This window comes from Schistosoma haematobium, chromosome ZW (genome assembly GCF_000699445.3).
Source record: "Schistosoma haematobium chromosome ZW, whole genome shotgun sequence".
NCBI lineage: Eukaryota > Metazoa > Platyhelminthes > Trematoda > Strigeidida > Schistosomatidae > Schistosoma > Schistosoma haematobium.
In genome coordinates, this window is record NC_067195.1 from 25992659 (window position 1) to 26016198 (window position 23540).

A 23540-nucleotide genomic window follows, 5' to 3' on the forward strand; every position below is an offset into this window, starting at 1 on the left:
TTCCGGAACAGATTCGGTAACTGCGATTGATTTTTTTGAACTTGCATCACTTGTAGCGTACATGAGCACTGTGTGTTTTGGGGAACGACTAAGTAACGTTGGGGTAAGGTAAGCACCAGGCAAGTAACAGATCAGTTGAAGAGGTTGTAAAATCTTCATTGATTGAGGTCCTTAGGACAAATATTACGAATACTTAACCACCGCTTACTTCAACAGGGAGTTCATTGGTTGGAGTAGGTTGGAATAAAGCTAAGGGAGCCCAAATCAACACATACTAACAGTTCATGAAGTCATTGACTATATTATTATTATTATTTATTATTATTATTTATTATTATTATTATTATTATTATTATTATTATTATTATTATTATTATTATTATTATTATTATTATTATTTAAACATAAATATTCGTAAAAGGAGGCACCAAATATATGCGCGCTATACTTCATTATTCGGTTTCAGTGAGGGATGGGATATCATCCGGGTGCCCAAACCGAAACAGGTGGTTCTCCTAGAGGCCACTCCTCGAGCCCTTGACCTACAGGTCCAATCCACAAGACGGTGGAGCAACATTATGAGATACAATTCCATGCAAACCGGAGACCAACAGTAGGTTTATACACCATTCGTTCCCTCAGGACCCTGAAGCCCATGTGCACCAATGATTTGGAACCAGGGTATTCCAACTCCCCTAGGTGGACCCTTCGTGTCCACCGACCCGGTTAAGGTATCGTACATCCACCTTTCGTCCTCTCAATTTCGTGTACAGCATCCCCGTCGCGAGAAGGCAGTGGGTAGGTCTTCCCTGGCGTCGGCAGCGCGTCCATGTGAGATCATTTCGAGAGGGAGAGCAAACTCTCCCCACCCTTGGCTGAACCAGGGCATTTACGGACCGTTGACTGTCCATTTGAACCATATTAATAAATGCAAATATTATGGTTGTGGTCTACGCGATAACCACGGCCAGTAGCTAAAGAATGCGAGTGGCATGGTTCAAAATCTTTCAAGATAGGACTGACATTATCTTCATCTTCCTCTCAATCTCCAATCATATTACTCACTTATATGTATTTTTCCACTGTCTTTTCAAATCATATTCCCATGGTTTCGTTTTTTTTATCATCAGTAACACATTATTACGATCTCTTTTGTGATTAGCCATGTTATATTCATATTTTTCATGATAATGCGGCATGTCAACTTGGGTCTATTCACATCTATGCCAGGCTGTAAGTTGACGATGATTGACAAAACCTTACTTACTTACTTACGCCTGTTACTCCCAATGGAGCATAGGCCGCTGACCAGCATTCTCCAACCCACTCTGTCCTGGGCCTTCTTTTCTAGTTCCATCCAATTCTTGTTCATTTTTCTCATGTCTATCTCCATTTCCCGGCGTAATGTGTTCTTTGGTCTTCCTCTTTTCCTTTGACCTTCAGGATTCCATGTGAGGGCTTGTCTTGTGACGCAGTTGGGTGCTTTCCTCAATGTGTGTCCTATCCACTTCCAGCGCTTCTTCCTGATTTCTTCCTCCACTGGGATCTGGTTTGTTCTCTCCCACAGTACGTTGTTGCTAATAGTGTCCAGCCAATGGATCTGAAGTATTTTGCGTAGACAATTGTTAATAAACACCTGTATTTTCTGGATGATGGCTTTTGTAGTTCTCCAGGTTTCTGCCCCATACAGTAGAACTGTCTTGACATTTGTATTGAAAATCCTGACCTTGGTGTTGGTTGACAGTTGCTTTGAGTTCCAGATGTTCCTCAGTTGTAAATATGCTGCTCTTGCTTTGCCGATCCGCGCCTTCACATCTGCATCGGATCCACCCTGTTCATCAATGATGCTGCCCAAATACGTAAAGGTTTTTACATCTTCCAAATCTTCTCCGTCAATTGTGATTGGATTGGTGCATTCTGTGTTGTGTCGGAGAATCCTGCTTTTCCCTTTGTGTATATTGAGACCTATTGCTGCTGAGGCTGCTGCCACACTGTTTGTCTTCTGCATCTGTTGTTGCGTTTGGGATAGAAGGGCCAGATCGTCTGCGAAGTCTAGATCATCCAACTGCATCTTAGATGTCCATTGTATCCCGCGCTTTCCTTCAGACGTTGACGTCTTCATGATCCAGTCGATCACCAGGAGAAAGAGAAAGGGTGAGAGTGAGCAACCTTGCCTAACACCGGTCTTCACTTTGAACGACTTTGTCAACTGTCCTCCATGCACGATTTTGCAGTGTAATCCATCATATGAGTTCTGTATGATATTGACTATCTTCTGAGGCACGCCGTAGTGTCGAAGAAGTTTCCATAGTGTTGTTCTGTCCACGCTATCAAATGCCTTTTCGTAGTCAATGAAGTTGATGTAGAGTGATGATTTCCATTCAGTTGATTGTTCCACAATGATCCGTAGAGTTGCGATTTGGTCTGTACACGATCTATCCTTACGGAATCCTGCCTGTTGATCACGAAGTTGGGAGTCTACGCAGTCCTTCATCCTGTTTAACAATACCCTGTTGAAGACTTTTCCCGGTATTGAGAGAAGAGTGATGCCTCTGTAGTTATCACACTTGCTGAGATCGCCTTTCTTTGGTATCTTGATCAGGTGTCCTTCTTTCCAGTCTTTTGGTACTTGTTCTTCATCCCAAATCTTATTGAAGAGAACGTGGAGTATCCTTGCAGTTGCCGCTACGTCTGCTTTCAGTGCCTCTGCTGGGATGTTGTCCGGTCCTACTGCTTTGCCACTCTTGATTTGTCTGATGGCCATGCTGATTTCGTCAATTGTTGGTGGACCAACATTGATTGGGAGGTCCGTGGGTGCTGCTTCGATGTTGGGTGGGTTCAGTGGAGCTGGTCGATTCAAGAGTTCTTTGAAGTGTTCTACCCACCTGTTTTGTTGCTCTTCAATGTTGGTGATTACCTCGCCTTCCTTGCTTTTCACTGGTCGTTCTGGTTTGCGGCGATTTCCAGAGAGTTTCTTTGTTGTGTCATACAATTGTCTCATGTTTCCTTCTCTTGCAGCCTTTTCCGCCGTCGTTGCTAAATCTCCCACATATTTACGTTTGTCGGTTCTGATGCTCCTCTTCACTTGTTTGTTTACTTCTGTTTATTCAGCTTGTGCCTTGGCTTTTTCTGCTCTTGTTCGGCTGGTATTGATCACTGCCTTCTTGTTCCTCCTTTCTTGAATCTTATCCAGTGTACCAACAGTGATCCATTCCTTGTGGTGGTGCTTCTTGTGACCCAGGACCTCATGACATGTTGAAGTGATTGCCTCTTTGATCCCCTTCCAGTTGCTCTCCACAGTAGTTCGTTTTCCATTGAGTAGATCATGAAAGGCCTGGAACTTGTTGCTGAGGTCTATCTTGAATTTGTTGAGTTTGTTAGTATCCTGGAGAAAGGCCGTATTGAACTTTTGTGATACTGTCTGCCCCGTTGTCCAGTGCTTCTTGAGTTTCAATTTCATCTTGGAGACCAGTAAGTGATGATCTGATGCTATATCAGCTCCTCTCTTGGTTCTCACGTCCTCTATAGTCCTCCTGAACGTTTTATTGATGCAAATATGGTCGATTTGGTTTTGTGTACAGTGATCCGGTGAAGTCCATGTGGTTTTGTGTATGCGTTTATGTGGGAATATGGTGCCGCCTATGACCAGCTTATTGAAGGCACATAGATTTGCAAATCTCTCACCATTTTCGTTTCTTTCTCCCAGTCCGTGTCGTCCCATGATGTCTTCATATCCAGTGTTGTCCGTTCCAACCTTGGCGTTGAAATCTCCCATCAGAATGGTCAGGTCCTTTGTTGGGCACTTCTCGACTATTGACTGCAGCCTATTGTAGAATTGATCTTTAGCGTCTTCATTGTAGTCGTTGGTAGGCGCATAGCATTGGATGATGTTCATTGAAATGCCCTCTTTCTCTGTTTTAAACGAGGCTTTGATGATCCTTGGTCCATGAGATTCCCATCCTATAAGTGCATTTTGCGCTTGTTTGGACAGCATCAATGCAACTCCTTGTGTATGTGGTGCATTTTCTTCTTCATGGCCGGAGTATAACAGGAGCTCTCCTGTAGTTAGTCGTTGTTGTCCAACTTGTGTCCAATGTGTTTCACTGATCCCAAGTACCTCTAGGTTGTATCTTCTCATTTCTGCAGCAGTTTGGAAGGCTCTTCCGGTGTCCCACATTGTACGAACATTCCATGTACCTAAATAAATGGTCGCTCTGGTCGTCAGAAGGGGCATCGGCCTCGTAACTTCCGAAGGAATTCGGCTTTCATCATGAGGCGTCATAATTCTTCTGAATGAAGATCTTCTGACTCCCAGGGCAGAGTTTAAAAGGTTTGAATAATTTTTTCTGGTTAGCGTTTTTTTAGCGAGTTAGTTTTCTACGGGATGGGGACGCTAAGCCCATGCCCAACCCTCCTCCTTTATCCGGGCTTGGGACCGGCAGTAGCCCCCGGAGGGACTCCAGGCGGAGTTGATTTGCAAAACCTGGCATATGCTAATTATTATCAGTACAGTCGGCAGTTGTATTCCCTTAAACTAAAAGGTTAAAATCGCTTCATATCTTTCTTTCTACGAAACAATGCTTTCTTCCTGTACTATATCCTTATATGCATTCTTTCTTTTATATATTACCACCTCTGAATTAACTACTTTTATGAATCCGGTGTTCATCTTGTTGTGTTAATGAGGTATGGCAACTTGGACCGATGCATATATGTGCCTGGTCCTACGTTGTAGCTGACTGATTGACAGTCGGCAGTACATCCGCAACTTTCGACCTTATTTTTGGTGATTTTAGCCTTTCGAGTCATTAAATCGACACAATTTAAATCCTCACATCCAGTGGAAACACTATGTTTGCAATCAAGACGCCAGACAACGTATTATACTTGGAGGGTAGTACTGAAAACCGAATTGGTTTCACTACGTTGAAACGGTAACCACGACGGCTCAAGCGTATTTCACTGTCATCCTAATGTTATTATCATTTGGCTTTTTTTCTATGCGGCGCATTAGTAGCCAACGATGTTGTTGCTACCTTGACGTGGTGGTCGGGCTTGCCTATCGTGATGAAGCAACTGAGCTATACTGACTGGAACAACTGTTCCTCAAGGTCCTACCACGTCAGAAAGGTCGGTTGAAGAGCAGTAAGACTAAATGCAACAAACCCAAGGTCCGAAGGTGAAGTCGTACTGCTGACTGTACAGAGGTGTGACAGCAGTAAGGTGTTTCCTTCAGACAACCAGCATGACAGCGATGCTGCCTTCCCATAAGGAGGGGTGGGGTTAGAAAAGGTCGACCCTAAAAATGCACACCTCGCCTTATCCCACGGATATCCGTCTCCGGAGGTAAGGTCTCAACAAGTACGGAGCTAGCACAAAGATTACTCACAAAAAGGTAGTGTGTGACCGACCTCAAGCAGTTTTCGCTTGGGTACTGTGGTCACGCTCCCAGGTCACTAAGACCATCTCTAATCCGATTTCCTTTTCAGGTACCTCCAGAAGAACCCTTCCACGGTGTGGGCAACCGGAAAGTGATAACCGCCCTCATACCTCTAACAGCACTCAAGACCACTGTATTCATAATCAACCTCCCTCTTCAATTCCTATTATTCCTCCTACATCGACTTCAAACTCTAAACTTCTTTTTCGGCTTCCTCTTCAAGTGTCACCATAGCCAACGATTCTAGTGCTCAAAACACTGTTCCAGGTCTACTGAAACCTCGCTCCACACTACACATTGGAGCCTTCAATGTACGCACCCTATGCCAAATCGGTCAGCAGGCTTCCTCGGCTAAAACCCTAGAATCTCGTACCATTGATGTATGCTGTGTCTCCGAAACATGCATACAGGATCCCAGTGTGGTCATTCACTTGACCTCACCTCGGCAAAACGGAGAGCCAACGAAATACACCCTCCGTGTATCTGGTGACCCGATGGCCAGCTCTCGTGGACTGGCAGGAGTAGGGATAGCACTAAGCATGAGGGCGGAACAAGCACTGTTAGATTGGATCCCCGTCAACAGTCGTCTATGTGCTGTTCGGCTAAACGGCTCCGTAAGGACTCGGAAGGATAGGGACACACGTCGTTGCCTTTTTGTCGTTTCTGCCTACGCTCCCATCGACTGCAGTTCAGATGAAGTGAAAGATGAATTTTACAGAAAGCTCTCTGAACTTCTTCAGAAAGCTAAACGTTCAGACATAGTACTCGTGGCAGGGGACTTTAATGCACAGATAGGTAGTTTAAACCAAACAGAAAGGCATTTAGGTGGGTATTTTAGTATACCGGCACAGCGAACAGATAATGGTGATCGTCTGCTGCAACTATGCTCAGACAATCGTTTATTTTTAGCAAACACAAATTTTAAGCATAAGGAGAGACATCGTTTAACATGGCGATCCCCTACAACAAACCAACGATGGACTCAAATAGACCATATTGCTATCAGTCATAGTTGGAGAGGGTCGGTAGAAGATTGTTGCTCATTCTGGAGTACCTGCTTGGACTCCGACCATGCCCTAATACGGGCACGCATCTGCTTGCGCCTCACTGGACGCAAAAAAGCCACATTAAAAAGACCCATTAGAACTGAGTTGAGTAACGAGAAAACCAAAAGTAGGTTCCACGAACAACTGACACTCATCTACTCCCAGTCCAGACGTTTAGAACGATGGGCGGAACATTTTAGGGAACAGTTCAGCTGGCCTTCAGCGACTCTACAACTACCCTCCATTCCCAGACAGTGTGAATGGAACAATGAAGTAGGTCCCCCAACTCTAGCAGAAGTTCAAAAGGCTATAGTTAATCTGAAACGAGGAAGGGCAGCTGGTCCAGATGGATTGGCTCCAGAAGTCTTTAAGGATGGTGGTCCAATTTTAGCGATTAGGTTGACTAATATTTTAGCTAAAATCTGGGAGTTAGACGTTATCTCATCTAACTGGTCGCAATCACTTATCGTCCCAATATATAAGAAAGGGTCAAAATCATCCTGTGACAACCACAGAGGGATTAGTTTAACTAATATAATATCTAAAATACTAGCCTCAATAATTATCAGACGCTTAACTAAGACTCGTGAACTGCAAACACGAGAGAACCAAGCTGGCTTCAGACCTGGTCGTGGCTGCATCGACCACATATTCACCATTCGTCAGGTTCTAGAACACAGGCATACTTATCGACGTCCGACAATGGTGGTCTTTCTTGACTTAAAAGCAGCATTTGACTCAGTAGACCGCGAGATTCTGTGGCAGTGTCTGTCATTGAAAGGCGTACCCCAGAAGTACATAAACCTTGTAAAGGCTCTTTACTCGAACGCTACTAGTCGAGTCAGAGCTTATGGCGAACTGTCATCTACTTTTGCAACCTCAAGTGGTGTCCGTCAAGGCTGTCCACTTTCTCCATTTCTGTTTAACTTCATCATAGACCTACTGATGGAAATAACATTCTCGACTGAATTCTCGGGTATTGATCTCCTACCAGAAGGTCCACTTATCGACTTAGAATACGCAGATGATATAGTCCTGTTTGGTGAAGACGCCGATAAAATGCAGAGTCTTTTGGTAGCACTAAGCAACAATGCCAGAATGTTTGGGATGCGCTTCTCTCCCTCTAAATGCAAGTTGTTGCTTCAGGAATGGTCTGCGTCAACACCTGAACTAAGGATAGGGAGTGAAGTGGTCGAACGCGTCGACAACTTCACTTATCTTGGAAGTCTGATCAACCCTAATGGGCTGGTATCGGACGAAATCTCAGCACGGATTCGAAAAGCTCGTTTGGCCTTTGCCAACTTACGTCACCTATGGCGAAGGCGAGATATCCATCTATCAATAAAAGGACGAGTATACTGCGCGGCAGTCCGTTCTGTCTTACTTTACGGCAGCGAAACATGGCCTTTAAGAGTAGAAGACACCCGTAAGCTACTAGTATTTGACCACAGATGCCTTAGAAATATTGCTGGCGTCTGCTGGGATCACCGGATAAGTAATGGTGAGGTTAGACGCAGGGTATTAGGTAATGATGGTAAATCAGTCGATGAGGTTGTGAATCTTCATCGACTGAGATGGTTGGGCCACGTGTTACGTATGCCTGAACACCGATTACCACGTCGTGCAATGCTAACGGGTGTTAGAGATGGTTGGAAGAGAATTAGGGGCGGCCAAACCAAAACGTGGCATCAGTGCTTGAAGACACTAACCTCTAGTCTGAGCCATGTTGGTAGATGCAGACTATTTGGTTGGGGTCCGCGTGACTCGTAACCGATGGTAAGAGACTCTTGGTGACATGGCTCAGAATCGATCGCAATGGCGTAGGTGTATACACTCCCTGTCTTCTCTTAAACTAAGAGATTAAAATCACTTCATATCTTTCTTTCTACTAACTACTTTCTTCCTGTACTGTATCCTTATATGCAATCTTTCTCCTATATATTACCACCTTTGACCTAACCACTCCTATGAATCTGGTGTTCATCTTGCTGTGCTAATGAGGTATGGCAACCTGGACCGATGCATATATGTGCCTGGTCCTACGTTGTAGCTGACTGACCGCTTACTATCATTGGGTAAACGTTTTGTCAGTCTACATATCGTGGTTGAAACTCGATAGTATGAGTTTCGTAGTATCTATGAGTTCAGTAGACGCTGATGAAATTCGTTGGTTTTTCTTAACCTATTGGTAGATATCACTGCTGTCTGGATATCATATGATTCCGCATCACTTTGACGATTGAATAGCTGGTTCTCTAGTTGTTCCTGAAGTATCTTGTTAACATTTTTGTCGTTAAGTTGAGCTCTGAGGAGTCTTCTTGACGTGGCTTTTCTGTATCCAGTAATACGCAAACGCGTGCTCGTACTGATGAATGATTAGGATCTATATGTACACACTAAGTGTGGAGGCTGTTGATAATACTCAGTTGCTCAAATTGAAGTAGACGAGGTCCGGATCCATAACTTATTGGCTCGAAGTCGAGCACACCACTGGGCTTCATGTAGTGTGGTTCACTTTTCGAGTATCAGGAGACTCAGCTACTGGTGTAAGCAAGGCATTAACTTTAAAAGCAGAACAAACATCCATGAAATGAATTCAAGTAACTAGTCACTTTTTCTGTTCATTTAAATAGAATAATGAAGACTTGTAGACCGTTGCTTTTTGTATTTTTTGACTACGCTACACTGACTGCAGTACGATTGAAGTAAAATGAGTTTTACAAAAATCTTTCGGACCTCCTACCTCCCTAAACGTAAGGCAAGACATTGTGCAGCCTAGCTATCCACAACATCGAAACAGCAGCTTCTACAAATAAACCGTATATTTATCACCCACTACTCAAGATTCTTTGGGCCTCTGATCGTTTTCTAGTTCAAGTACACATTTTCATAGGTTTTATTTGGTCCAGTAAAGTCAGAACAAGAATTTTTTAGAGTTCAAATTACAAATCCACTCAGCTTATCGCAAACTCTCATCTGAACTGGTTAAGTGATATTCACTAAGACTGCCCACTTTTACTCCAGACAGAAAGAGTTCTTCGTTTAAATTTTAATGTGTTGATCTCTTACCATAAGATGCAGTGATCGGTGACATAGTGCATTTGTCGACGTAGCTGACAAAACTAGTCTTTTAAGGGCCTAGAGTAACTGCAAGGATGTTTGGATTCAGAAAACTAACTTAGCTTTTGTGAATAGTCAATATTTGTGGTGTAGGCGGGGTAACTGCAAGAGAAGAAAACATAAGACAATTTTATGACACAACAAAGAAACTCTCTGGAAATTACCGTAAATCAGAACGACCAGTGAAAAGCATTGAAGGCAAGGTAATCACCAACATTGAAGAGCAACAAAACAGGTGGGTAGAACACTTCAAAGAACTCTTGAATCGACCAACTCCACTGAACCCACCCAACGTTCAAGCAGCACCCATGGACCTCTCAATCAATGTTGGCCCACCACCGATTGAAGAGATCAGCATGGCCATCAGACAAATCAAGAGTGGCAAAGCAGCAGGACCAGACAACATTCCAGCGGAAGCACTAAAAGCAGATGTGGCAGTAACTGAAAAGACACTCCATATTCTCTTCAGCAAGATTTGGGATGAAGAACAAGTACCAAAAGACTGGAAAGAAGGACACCTGATCAAGATACCAAAGAAAGGCGATCTCAGCAAGTGTGATAACTACAGAGGCATCACTCTTCTCTCAATACCGGGAAAAGTCTTCAACAGGGTATTGTTAAACAGGATGAAGGACTGCGTAGACGCCCAACTCCGTGACCAACAGGCAGGATTCCGTAAGGATAGATCGTGTACAGACCAAATCGCAACTCTACGGATCATTGTGGAACAATCAATTGAATAGAATTCATCACTCCACACCAACTTCATTGACTACGAGAAAGTATTTGATACCATGGACAGGACAACACTATGGAGGCTTCTTCGACACTACGGCGTGCCTGAGAAGATAGTCAATATTATACAGAGTTCTTATCATGGATTAAACTGCGAAATCGCGCATGGAGGACAGCTGACGGACTCGTTCGAAGTGCAGACCGGTGTCAGGCAAGTTTGTTTACTCTCACCCTTTCTCTTTCTTCTAGTGATCGACTGGATCACGAAGACGTCAACATCTCAGGGGAGAAGCATGGGATACAGTGGACAGGTAGGATGCAGCTGGATGATCTAGACTGTGCAGATGATCTAGCTCATCTATCGCACACGCAACAACAAATGCAGGAGAATACGACTAGTGTAGCAGTAGCCTCAACAGCAGTAGGTCTCAACATACACAAAGGGTAAAGCAAGATTCTCCGATACAACACAGCATGTACCAATCGAACCACACTTGACGGAGAAAATTTGGAGGATGTAAAAACCTTTACATACCTAGGCAGCATCGTTGATGGACATGGTGGATCTGATGCACATGTGAAGGCGCGGATCGGTAAAGCAAGAGCAGCATATTTACAACTGAAGAACTTCTGAAACTTAGAGCAATTGTCAACCAACACCAAGGTTAGAATTTTCAATGCAAATGTCAAGACAGCTCTACTGCATGGGGCGGAAACCTGGAGAACTACGAAAGCCATCATCCAGAAGATACAAGTGTTTATTAACAGTTATCTACGCAAAATACTTCAGATCTTTTGGGCAGACATTATCAGCAACAACCTACTACGGGAGAGAACAAAACAGATCCCAGTGGAAGAAGCGCTGGAAATGGACAGGACACACATTGAGGAAAGCACCCAACTGCGTCACAAGACAAGCCCTCACTTGGAATCCTCAAGGCCAAAGGAAAAGAGGAAGACCAAAAACACATTACTCCGAGAAACGGAGACAAATATAAGAAAAATGAACAAAAATTGGACAGAACTGGGAAGGAAGGCCTAGGATGGAGTGGGTTGGAGAATGCTGGTCGGTGGCCTATCCTCCATTGGGAGTAACAGGTGTAAGTAAGTAAGGCGAGGTAACTCTCCGCCAACCGCACAGGGAGTATAATGTTTTTGGAATGCACTTCATATTACTCCGACATTCTAAAATTGTGATTTTTCTCTAGATTAGCGGTATTTATCACATGTTCCTTCAAAGCATTACTCAGATATGATAGAAAAACGGAGTAAACAATACTGAAGTCAGTTACAGGTTACTTGATAAATATGACAATAGTTTACAAGGTTGTTTATCTCATTCAATGGGCTGACCGGAACACGTGTTACATATTCTTAACCACCAACAACCTCAGTCTTCAATATTATTTTAGATAGGAGTGGACTAGAAGAAAACCAGGAAGATCAGACTTAAATGTGACTTTGGTCTCACAGGGTCAGATGCATTTATTTCTTACTTCCCCCTACATCCCGAATTCCAGTATCACTCCGTGCTGTCTGTCTCCTAACTCCATTCCTTCCCGAAATATGTTCTGTATGTTTTGTCTTACTGTTGCTCTAACTCCTTGGTTATTCATCTGGTTTACATTTATATCATGTCCTAGGTTGATTACAACCGAAGGATATAATTCGGGGGATTCATTGTATACTGCTTGGTTCTTATTAGTAGCTTACAACCTGCCAAATTTATATATACAACTGCAGTGGAGTTTTGAATCGCTTCAGTCTATTGAAACAAAGCCTGTTGGTGATCATAAGTCGTATAAGACGATTATGAGATCAAAGGCTCTTGAAAAATAAATAAGATCAGTATGTTACAATGTTGTATCAGTTGTGTATGACCTGGTACGACCAATAGTGGGCAGAGGCCGCTCACCCTCTCGAAATGCTCTCACATGCCTACGCGTATATAGCCTATGCCAGGGAAGTACTACTCACTGCCTTCTCGTGGCGGGGGTGTTGTTTACGAAATTGAGAGGACGAAAAGCGAATGTCCGGCGTTTTGACCGGGTTGGTGGACACGGAGAGTTCACCTAGGTGAGTTGGAAAACCCTGATTCCAAACCAATGGTGCACATGGGCTCCAATATCCTGAGTGAACAAATGGCGTATGAACCAATCGTTGGTCACCGGCTACCATGGTACTGCATCTCCTTACGATGCTTCACTGCCTTGTGGATCAGACCTGTACGTCGAAGGCTCCGGATGTGACCCCCCAAGAAAACCATCTGTTTCGGTCTGGGCACCCGAGCAGTATCACAGCCCTCGCACAAATCATATGAGATTTGTGTGGCGTATATGTATTTGGTGCCTCCTTGTACCAATATGTTCAAATAAAAATAATAAAGTATGCTATCTAATTTACGTATTTAGTTTCACGTTATTTCTGAGGTATTTCTCCAAAATGTTCATATCGTTTTGCTGTCAGGAAATACTATATCTTGGGGCGATATTTTCCGCTTATTTGTAATATAAAACTACCTTTTTCCATTAAATCCCCAAATGTAATAAACCCTGGGTAATATGATTTCTAACTCGCCACTAAATATACGAAAATATCAGTAATGCTAACAATAGAACAGCTTAGTAGTTACTTTTAATCTCGATGTATCAGGTCATATGTAAACCAGAATAATTAGCAATAATCTAAAAAATACTTAACCCCTGGCATAAATATTGTTTATGCCTTTTCGATCACACAACTGATGTACATTACTCGCATGAAGGTCCTCTAATTTCACTCCTCTTATCTACCACAAGTTTATGTTCAATTGTATTGTATTGATACGAAATTTTGTACGTACATTTTTTCTAAATTTGAGATCACATATCTTTGAATATATGGTTTTAACTGTGAATACAAGCATTGCCACTCCACGAAGGCGTTAAACGTTTATAAACGTCAAAAGAGACATACTTTTGACCATACACTCAATATTCAAAAATAATTTTTGAATTATTATCTAGGTCAGCGTCCAAACAGGTCTACAAATCAGTGTTCGAGTTGGCCATCATTTCGGGCATCAAACATTTCAGATGCAACTTCAGAAAAACCTAGTGCATCAGCGTCCAGAAAATCAGCCATTGTAGCGGACTCAAAACCATTTTCGGGGATTTCGGATTCTAGTTCAGAAAATAGGGTTAGAATAAACCTTTCAGAATTAGAAGGACACAAATCATCAGAATGTGTGATAAAACCAACATCAAAAGAATCACTACCAAAATGTCAAAACGAACAAACTTTGAACAGCCAAAGTGAGCCAAAACATAACGACCAGAGTTCAACTCAAGGCAACGCTTTACGAACTAAAAAGGGGAATTATTTCTCTGCCCGTCCATCTGCTTCTGTCAATCAAACGCGAAAACACTCAATAGTACCAGCCGGAGGAAAACGGGATTCAGATGCAAATATGCAGAATTACACTTCATCCTGTCAGGTTGATGACCAAGAAAATGAATTTAGTCATGAACGATACAACAACTTTTCGAAGTCTGGGATTCGTGGTCGCGATAACCGACGTGGTACCGTCTCCAGTCATGAGGTACTTCATAATTCGTCTCGCGATTCCTATAAGTAAGTATTGTCATATCCACTTGTTTCATATTCTTTACTACATATAAATGTCATTTATTTTCTTCAGCGTCAATTCCTAACGCCTTCTAGTTTCCTTTTATCCTGATCGCATAATGCATTTGGGGCTATGATTGTCTTTTTACAATTACATTTTAACTACAATTATCTGTTTTAGATTCTCTTTCGTAAAGCAATCAAATTGTTAAATCAACAAAAATATGTGTATCTTCATTTTTATTTGGTACTTCCAGCTCATTCTGATGTAGGTAAAAGTGAATAATAGATTAATCATGTGTTTTCTGGGTTATATAAATGGTGATAATTTCAGTTCATAAGAAAGGTCAAGGGATCTTTTTAATGACCATAAAATGATTATTTTGACTAATATTGTCCTGAGGCTTTTGACCCACCAGCGTAAATCGATTTTATAGTTTATTTTGCTTATTGGTTTCTTTTCAAACGTTCCTTAAAACTGTTGAACCATTTTAGGGATAGGTTCAGTGGCAGCAAATGAAATTTGGTATTTAGAATGTTATGTTTCTTGTATACATACTATGTTACGTAATGTCTTTAACAAAAATAAAAGCTTTTACAACTTCTATACTTACTTACGTCTGTTGCCCCTCACGGAGGAGCATAAGCCACCCACCAGCACTCTCCATCTAACCACGTCCTGAACAATCCTTTCCAGTTGCCGTTCATCCTTTTCATGTCCACTTCCGGTTACCGACGCAGTGTGTTCTTCGGCCTTTCACTTCTCCGTTTCCCTTCAGGATTCCAAGTTAGGGCTTGCCTCGCATTGCAGTTTGGTGATTTCCACAATGTATATCCTGTCCACTTCCAACGTCTTTTCCTTATCTCCTCTTCAGCTGGAAGCTGGTTTCTTCTCTCACATAGTAGGCTGTTGCTGATGGTATCCGGCCAACGGACATTCAGTATCTTACGTAGACAATTGTTTATAAATACTTCTACCTTTTTGATGATGGTTGTGGTAGTTCTCCAAGTTTCAGCTCCATACAGTAGAACTGTCTTGACGTTCGTATTGAAGATTCTGACTTTGATATTAGTTGACAGTTGTCTTGAGTTCCATATGTACTTCAGTTGTAGGAATGCGGACCTTGCTTTGCCAATCCTCGCCTTTACTTCTGCATCAGATCCTCCTCGTCCGTGAAAGATTCCACATCTTCCATAGCTTCTCCATCAAGTGTGATTGGGTTGGTGCTCTTCGTATTGTATTTGAGGATCTTGCTTTTTCCTTTGTGTATGTTGAGGCCTACGGATGCAGAGGCTGCTGCTACACTAGTTGGCTTCATCTGCATTTGCTCGTGTGTATGGGATAGAAGGGCCAGGTTATCTGCGAAGTCCGAATCTTCTAATTGGTTCTGAGCTGTCCATTGTATGCCGTGTTTTCCCTCAGATGTCGAGGTTTTCATAATCCAGTCGACCATCAAAAGGAAGAGAAACGGAAAAAGTAATCAGCCTTATCTGACTTCGATCCTCGCTTGGAATGAATCTGTTAGCTGTACTCCATGCAGCACTTTGCACTGTAGTCCGTCGCATAAACTCCGTATGATATTGACGATTTTCTCAGGTATACCATAGTGTTGAAGTTTCCCTAGGACGCATCCCAAACATGATAGCATTGTTGCTTGAGGCGGTTGAAAGGCTGTATTTTATTAGTTCAGGTGTTGACGCAGACCAGTCCTGAAGCAACAACTTGCATTTAGAGGGATAGAAGCGCATCCCAAACATTCTGGCATTGTTGCTTAGTGCTACCAAAAGACTCTGCATTTTATCGGCGTCTTCACCAAACAGGACTATATCATCTGCGTATTCTAAGTCGATAAGTGGACCTTCTGGTAGGAGATCAATACCCGAGAATTCAGTCGAGAATGTTATTTCCATCAGTAGGTCTATGATGAAGTTAAACAGAAATGGAGAAAGTGGACAGCCTTGACGGACACCACTTGAGGTTGCAAAAGTAGATGACAGTTCGCCATAAGCTCTGACTCGACTAGTAGCGTTCGAGTAAAGAGCCTTTACAAGGTTTATGTACTTCTGGGGTACGCCTTTCAATGACAGACACTGCCACAGAATCTCGCGGTCTACTGAGTCAAATGCTGCTTTTAAGTCAAGAAAGACCACCATTGTCGGACGTCGATAAGTATGCCTGTGTTCTAGAACCTGACGAATGGTGAATATGTGGTCGATGCAGCCACGACCAGGTCTGAAGCCAGCTTGGTTCTCTCGTGTTTGCAGTTCACGAGTCTTAGTTAGGCACTCGATAATTATTGATTAAGGGCATCCAACCACCTTTCTCCATTGTCCCATTCAAGCAGTGGGCTCAGACAGGGTTGCCCGATCTCACCATTCCTCCTCAACTTTGCCATCGATGACATTCTGGAAACAGCTCTGATGGATGTAAGTAATGGTGGTGTGGATCTGTTGCCTGGAGAGAGACTTCTCGACCTTGATTATGCAGATGATATTGTCTTATTGTGCGATGATATCCAAGCCATACAATCCTCGCTTAGTCAGCTCCCTTAGGAACTGCGTGTGCTTTGCACCTTCGAATTGCAAAGTACTTTTACAAGACTGACAGGACCCTGATCCTACACTCACCCTGGATGGTGAGCAGATAGAAGTAATCGAGAAGTTTGTGTATCTGGGTAGCTACACAAGTGCTGGTGGTGGCGTGAGTGATGAGATCAATACACGTATAGTGAAAGCCAGAGCAGCTTATGCCAATCTGGGTCATCTTTGGCGCCTTCGTGATGTCAGCCTGGCTGTAAAAGGTCGGATCTACAACGCGTCGGTGAGAGCAGTTCTGCTCCATGCTTGTGAAACCTGGTCTTTTCGAGTTGAGGATGTTAGGCAACCCTGTGTCTGATCATGGTTGTGTTCGAAGGATTGCTGACATCGAGTGGCATCACCATGTTAGTAATGCAGAGCTTCTGCATCGTGTGTTCAGGCACAGAGACGATAATGCAATTTGTGTCACCATCTTGAAACGTCGACTTCAGTGGTTTGGACATGTTCTACGAATGTCGTTCCAGAGAGTTCCACGTCGTACATTTTTTGGTGTCTCTGGGACTGATTGGAAAAAGCGGAGAGGTTGTCAAATTATGATACGATGTTGTGGTGTGAAAGGAAGTCGTACAATACTTGCATCTGTTTGTCCTTCACGATATCCTGGTTGGGGTGCTAAAGATAATGCAACACACAGTGTCTAGAGACGTTATCAAAAGTGGATCAGAATAAAAGCCAATGGCGAGCTTGCTGTAGTTTTCTTTTACTTCACAAAAATGAACCTAACTTTGTCTGAATAATTCGTTCTGACTATATTATTCTTAACGTCACTGTTTCTCGCGTTATGATTATTATTCTCACTATTATTATTATTTTTTCACACTAATACATCAATTTCTCTTCGTTGTTCTCCTTTTTGTTGTACACACTTCACATTATCTAGCTCTTCACGACATCATCTTTATTATGTGGCGCATATGTATTTTGTACTCCATTGTACCAACGTTTATTAATTTAAAGAAACATATAACTAAAGTGTGGTTCTATTCACGTTAATCATATCTAAGTATTACTCTTCAATCTTTTTCTGTGCATAATAATATCACTATATGATATACTTTCTAGCATTCGATTAATTAGCAACCTCAAGAGTTAAGCATGGTAGCCAAAATTTGTGGTGTATGCCCTGATTCGTAACTGGTTAGTTTTATAATATACTTACGAAAATTCATGTAATTAAAGCCAAGTAAATTACAATATTTTACTTATGACATAATTTCACCGCCAAATATGTTACAACTCTAATTTGTTTATGAAATTTCAATTCTTGATCTAATAGGGGATCTCAACCGAGCTCCAGAGAGACTGTTAACCGTGGTTATGACTATCGAGGAGAAGGAGAGTCCGTCAGAAGTGACTATTATTCTGATCAACAAAATTCAAATGCTCGGTTTTCTGGTGCTTCTCGAAATTCGTGTTTTTCAAGCAAAGGTCGAGTAAATTCAGTGAGCACTACCAGTTATCGCCGTCCTGGTAATTACGCTTCTCGTGGTCGTGGTTCTGGTTACTAAGTGGTAATTATTTTTTGTTTGTACATATTAAGTTTTCTTACTAACTGCGTTTTTTAAAACATTTCATGAGAGCTCTCACCCATTGATTTAAGATATATAATCATAATAATCACACACTAACCAATGGTTGTGACATGAAATTTACGACCTCTATTTGAATATCTTTTATATAACCAACATGTTGAAGGTTACCACCAGCAAAGATCGAGACATTGATGTTTTTCAATTATTAATTTGCAGCGTATAAAATTTTGATGTAACTCAAAGTTTTTTGAATAATTTAACCCCTTTTGTTTGTTCTTCCTTACAGTATCTTCACAAATAATTGATTTTATTGAAATCTGCAGATACATATTAAAAACAACCTGTTTTATTGATGCAACTCATTTAATTTACTTCTACTTATGTACCCATTTTATCAAATAAAATTGTTTTTGTATTTTAATCGATTACTGGCTGGTCTGTTGAAATCACTTAACGAAGAATGGGATACATCAATTACATCCCATCCATAAATATGTTTGATTGAAAGATAACTGTGTAAGACAAATTTCGTATTACAAATTATGATATCAAAAATTAGTAAACAAGAAATTATCAGCCATGTAGTAGTTTCATAACCAGAATCTTAAAGGTTATTGGGTCGTATATATTGCAAATTATCGAGTTGAAGCTCTTCTAAGATTATAGCGCACTTGCGTTGTAGATATTAATTCTCTAATATGTGTAGTGCAAGCAAAAAACACATTACTACATTCGAACGCTCATCACAAATCACAAAATATACATAGCTTAGAAAATGATAACCTGTACTTGTTTTGCGGTTGTGCAAATAAAACCAGAAATCCCAGTCAACTTTTCTTGTATACTCAGTATACATGTATGGTTCAAAATTATTGATGTAAGTTCAACGAACCTACAATTTTTAATTACCTGAACACTTGGGATACATAGTGACAACATCCTCTGGAATTATTTTACTCTTAAAAGTTTCACACACGGATTTAACAACCACAAAGTTTGGAGCCCTGGAAATCAATAAAGAATGAATCTTCCCTGTATGATTTGCCAGCTGAAAGGACCATTGACTTCCCACATTAACTACACGAGCAACTCATTCTTATGATTGGTAGACCATCTTGTCACTGGATGTAACTCTTCAAACAAACGAACATTGAACTAAAGACTTAGATTCACTGCCATTGGCTTGCCTAAACTACTAAATGGCCGATATTTTTTGAAACACATCTTCATGCCGGTGTTATTGATTACTGTAGGTCTATTGTAATTCTGGAAACATGTTACACATGAATAGCATTTAATTTTTAACAGCTGTCTCGAATCGTAAAGTGATTTTTTAATATCATATGGCCCGTTAAATATCATGTGACAAAACCGCCAATCAGAACACCGACCTATATGAGCTTTTCCTTATGCTAAACCATTGATGCGTTAATCAGTACCAGCAGCCTTGAGTCAACTGAGTCCGTATTGGTTTTCTGTATCGCAACTTCTCGTCTAGTCCAACCCGTTCAGTCTAGGACACAAACATCAGCCTCCGCTGCATAAATTGCATGTTTCAAACATAACTGGTTTATATACAAGCAGACAGGACCTGCATCACACCATAAAATGAAAAATAATAATTATACTTCATTAAGACACAAGTGGCTGTGTGTATGAGAGACTGTAGCCAATAAATTAAGAATGGTGAGTCGAATAACCTTAGCCAATCGGTCAAATGAAAGTTGATGATAGAAGGAATACGAATATATATATAATCTAGTTAATGATTATCTATTAAGAATATATGTAATAATAGTCCCTAGCAGTTACCATACATTTATTCTTTCGGATGTAACAATTTTCGTGGAATTTTAATTGTTTTACAAAACCTTCCGTTTAAAATCTGACACCCACAAACCTCTAGAAATGATATCAGCCTCACTGTTCAAAGTACTTTGAGATAGCTTAACTCGTAACACAGTTTACGAGTTTCTCCTCAACTTGGAGAATAAATTCCTTTAATTGTCTGAAACGAGGGTTCCCATTGAGCATTTAGAACTACCTTTCTGAATTGTAGGATAGAGGAAAGTACTGAGGGCATGAAGTAAATCGAATCAATGTTACACCATTAAGATCTCGTTTCCGTTGGGTGCGTGACACATATTTTGTTGCCAGTGTGGATCATTTTATTAGCTGTAAGTGATTAATTATTCCAACCTGATCAATAAAATTCCGTTAGATTTGATTAAATGTTGAAACATTTACATTTTGCATTTGAGATTCATTTCAACGAATGATCGTCTAGTTCGGTTTAGTCATTTACAACGATAGTGTTTAAGCAACTATAGGTGAATACGATAAATCACGTTGAGTTGATTTCCATGAGGAGTTAGAATATTCATAATCTATCTCTTTAATACCAAAACCTTATGAGACCCGTTATGAGTGATACAAGTTGAGTTTACGATAAATGCAAAAAATAAATAAGATATATAAATGAGTTTTAATAGTGAGAATCTGACCCAGCTAATAAACATGAAGATATCATATTAAGTAGGTACTGCTTACCTATAATCAAAATTATGCGGAAGTAATTTATGTTATGTGTAGTGATTTTCAAATTGTCCTTTCAAGAAGAAATTTGATAACAAGTATGTATAAATGGAAGGATCAGAGATATTATCCGAATAGAAGTAGAATAAATAGATAACTTTTCCCAGCTGTTGCACTGATTAAATGCAAGTCGTGCTTAAAACTATCAAAAGCTCGGTGATTACAAACTCTGCATTATTTGGCACTAATTTTCAATTTCTTGAACCTTGCCTTCATGATTTCCGTATCTCATCTACAATATTCATGCAGGCAACTTAATAATAAGTATCCATATGAACAACTTTTTAATTCTTCTTCATTTATTACTCTACACTCACGGCAACGTTAACATTAATCAATACTTCTTTAATCTAACATATTTGGAGGTACCATTGATGGCGGGCTGAACATAATCTTTCTTCTTTATAAAGTAGACACCACTCTATTTTATAATAGTTTATTTCATCTGAAAAAATTACCTATAAATATGATTGTACAGCTAATAATATAAGTCGCCGGGGAAAGTTTTCTTCTCTCCTCATTTTTTTAACGACTCAGTGGGTTTCTTTGACTGTTTTTTTCTGTCATCAACGCTAGGTTGTAGGGAGCAAAGGAGAGTCCATAATATAAAGGAGTGGAACAAAATATATATTGAGCATTTAATAGCAATATCATTAAATCGTAAAATCAATTTCTTCACCAATCAACAGTTCACAAGAAACTAACAGTAATTATGGATTAACAAATCTCTTTGATGAGTTTAGTTTTTTCAATAAAAATATTCAAGTATTGCTGTCTATTTTATTAAACCCTGTGGAAATGTAGTCGGTAACAACGTAGTTTATTTTTTTCCTTGATCGTAACAATTTCTGTTGGTGGTAAGCATATGTTTATTGTCACTAGACAGTTCGTTATCAAAATTGTCTAAGCAAATAATATCAGAATGATGATCGTCATAATGACTTTCCACATTTTACATTACACCTTGTCAACTTTGCAGTTGATACGATTTATGTGGTCGACGACGAGCGTTGGTCAGAAAATCGTAATTATCTGGACAGACGGAATTAAACGTGATCATGACGGTGTAATGTAGAAATCTCGGATCATTTCTCGTCGTCTTTCTCCAGGCTGCACGATAATGCACACTAATTCTCGAACAAGCATAAACTACTATACGAGCGGGATCTAATGTAACCAAACATTTTAGGTCTTCAATAGTATCAATCGATAATAGCCTTACATCTCAAAAAATTAAGGATGGGTAATTCATTCTTACTTAAGATGCATTGACTTTTCAGGTCAGCATATCATAGACTGCGAATTCGAGGTTTAAAACAAAAGAAACGAGGGAACGCAGACACAGATATACAACTAAACACTTTTTTAAAAAAACATATAGGTCTTACACCAGCACAACTGTATGCCCACCTACACCGTCGACACTGATTTGTGCCTCTATAGCCTGTCTTTGTAGCACAATAAATTCCTACGATATACACCACCGCCACTCATACGTTTGACGTATCAGGAATTGATTTTAGTTTCATTTCCACTTCTCTATGATTAGTCGTATTCGACGCTTTCGCTCAAATTGAGATGCGGCTGATTCATATAATACGTATCTCTTACATACATTACAGGAAGTTTACACGGTTCGAAGTTAACCTTCATTGTTCGCTCCTCCCAACCTCGTTATTATCATATTTCTCATAGGTGTTTACTAAACTTAAGCTCTCTAAACCTCATTCGTTTCAGTCCACTTGTAGACATGACGTGGTTGTGGCTCTGTCTCAACTGTGGGTCCTTAGTCCTATGTTATTCTATCGCTCATCCTTTTCATGCTATTTTAATTTGAACTTACCAGCAACTTTTTCCTGGCAGCACTTTGGACACAAATAATCTCAGGTAGTCTCACATTCCCGACCCTATCGCGGTTGACCTACTCAACATGGTATTAATATGCGGTTGAACTTAAGAATAAAATAGATACAGGCCAGGTAACAAACATAGATGCAACAATTAGTTAATCAAATAAATAAAATGTCGTTGGAATCATGGTTTTCCTGGTCATTCTGTCAAATTAGTTGGGCTCAATATTGAAGAAGACGTAAAAAAATGATCTACGGCGAACACAAACTTAAAAAGAACACAATTTAATGCAATACGGTAACTTAAATGTTACGGCTACGTTGCATGTTGTGTGCAACAATTATATTAGTTAATACAATACATCTTAGATCAAGCACTAATATATTCGAAATCACACAGTGTACACCATCCTTACGAATCATGAAGGCGAATCACTAAGTGGGGAAATTATATATTTGAAGATATATTTGTGTCGTGTAGTGTTCTTAAACATTTACAAAAACCATACAACAACATCGCTATCTACCATATACAAAATATTTCTTTCAAGTGTCTTAGTGATTCGGTTTCGTGTGTTTGTTTCAGTGATCTAAAATGTCTCATGCTTACTAAATATGCGTTTGTGTGGCAGATATTGAATATCAGGTATCCATTGCATACATTATATATCTTAAAGACAAAACTAAATAAGTTCATGCAAACCAACAAACAAAAATGAACCAAAAAGTGTAATAAACAACGTATTTACCATTTAGAGTTACTACAATATGTCTTCACTTAACAAAGCTCTGACATCAATATGTACCAGAAAGACGTGTTTGATCGATTAAAAATGAGATGTTTATAAATGTATGCTTTTACTATAAGTGTACTAGAAAACTAGAGTGGGAAATTATCACTTAACGATTGTCAACTGACAATAAGTGTTCTGAAGACTATAAATAAATGTAAATACTGTGATCATTATTTTCGTTTATTGTTTATCGGTTCAATTTCCGAAGGACTAGACATCTTTTT

The 23540-nt window shown here is 40.4% G+C and overlaps 1 protein-coding gene across 2 annotated transcripts in view; it reads left to right on the forward strand.

Annotated features, from left to right (window-relative positions):
• Positions 1–20238, forward strand: part of UPF3A (regulator of nonsense transcription) — a 30368-nt gene extending 10130 nt beyond the window's left edge. The window contains exons 4-6 of one of the 2 annotated variants that reach the window (XM_051210834.1): positions 13347–13953; positions 17822–18056; positions 18364–20238. In XM_051210834.1, the coding sequence (XP_051070854.1) occupies positions 13347–13953; positions 17822–18053 (839 nt within the window). In that variant the 3' untranslated portion in view covers positions 18054–18056; positions 18364–20238. Of the gene's footprint in view, positions 1–13346 lie in introns of both variants that reach the window. The other variant, XM_051210833.1, reaches the window with a different exon arrangement.
• The last annotated feature ends 3302 nt before the right edge of the window (positions 20239–23540 follow it).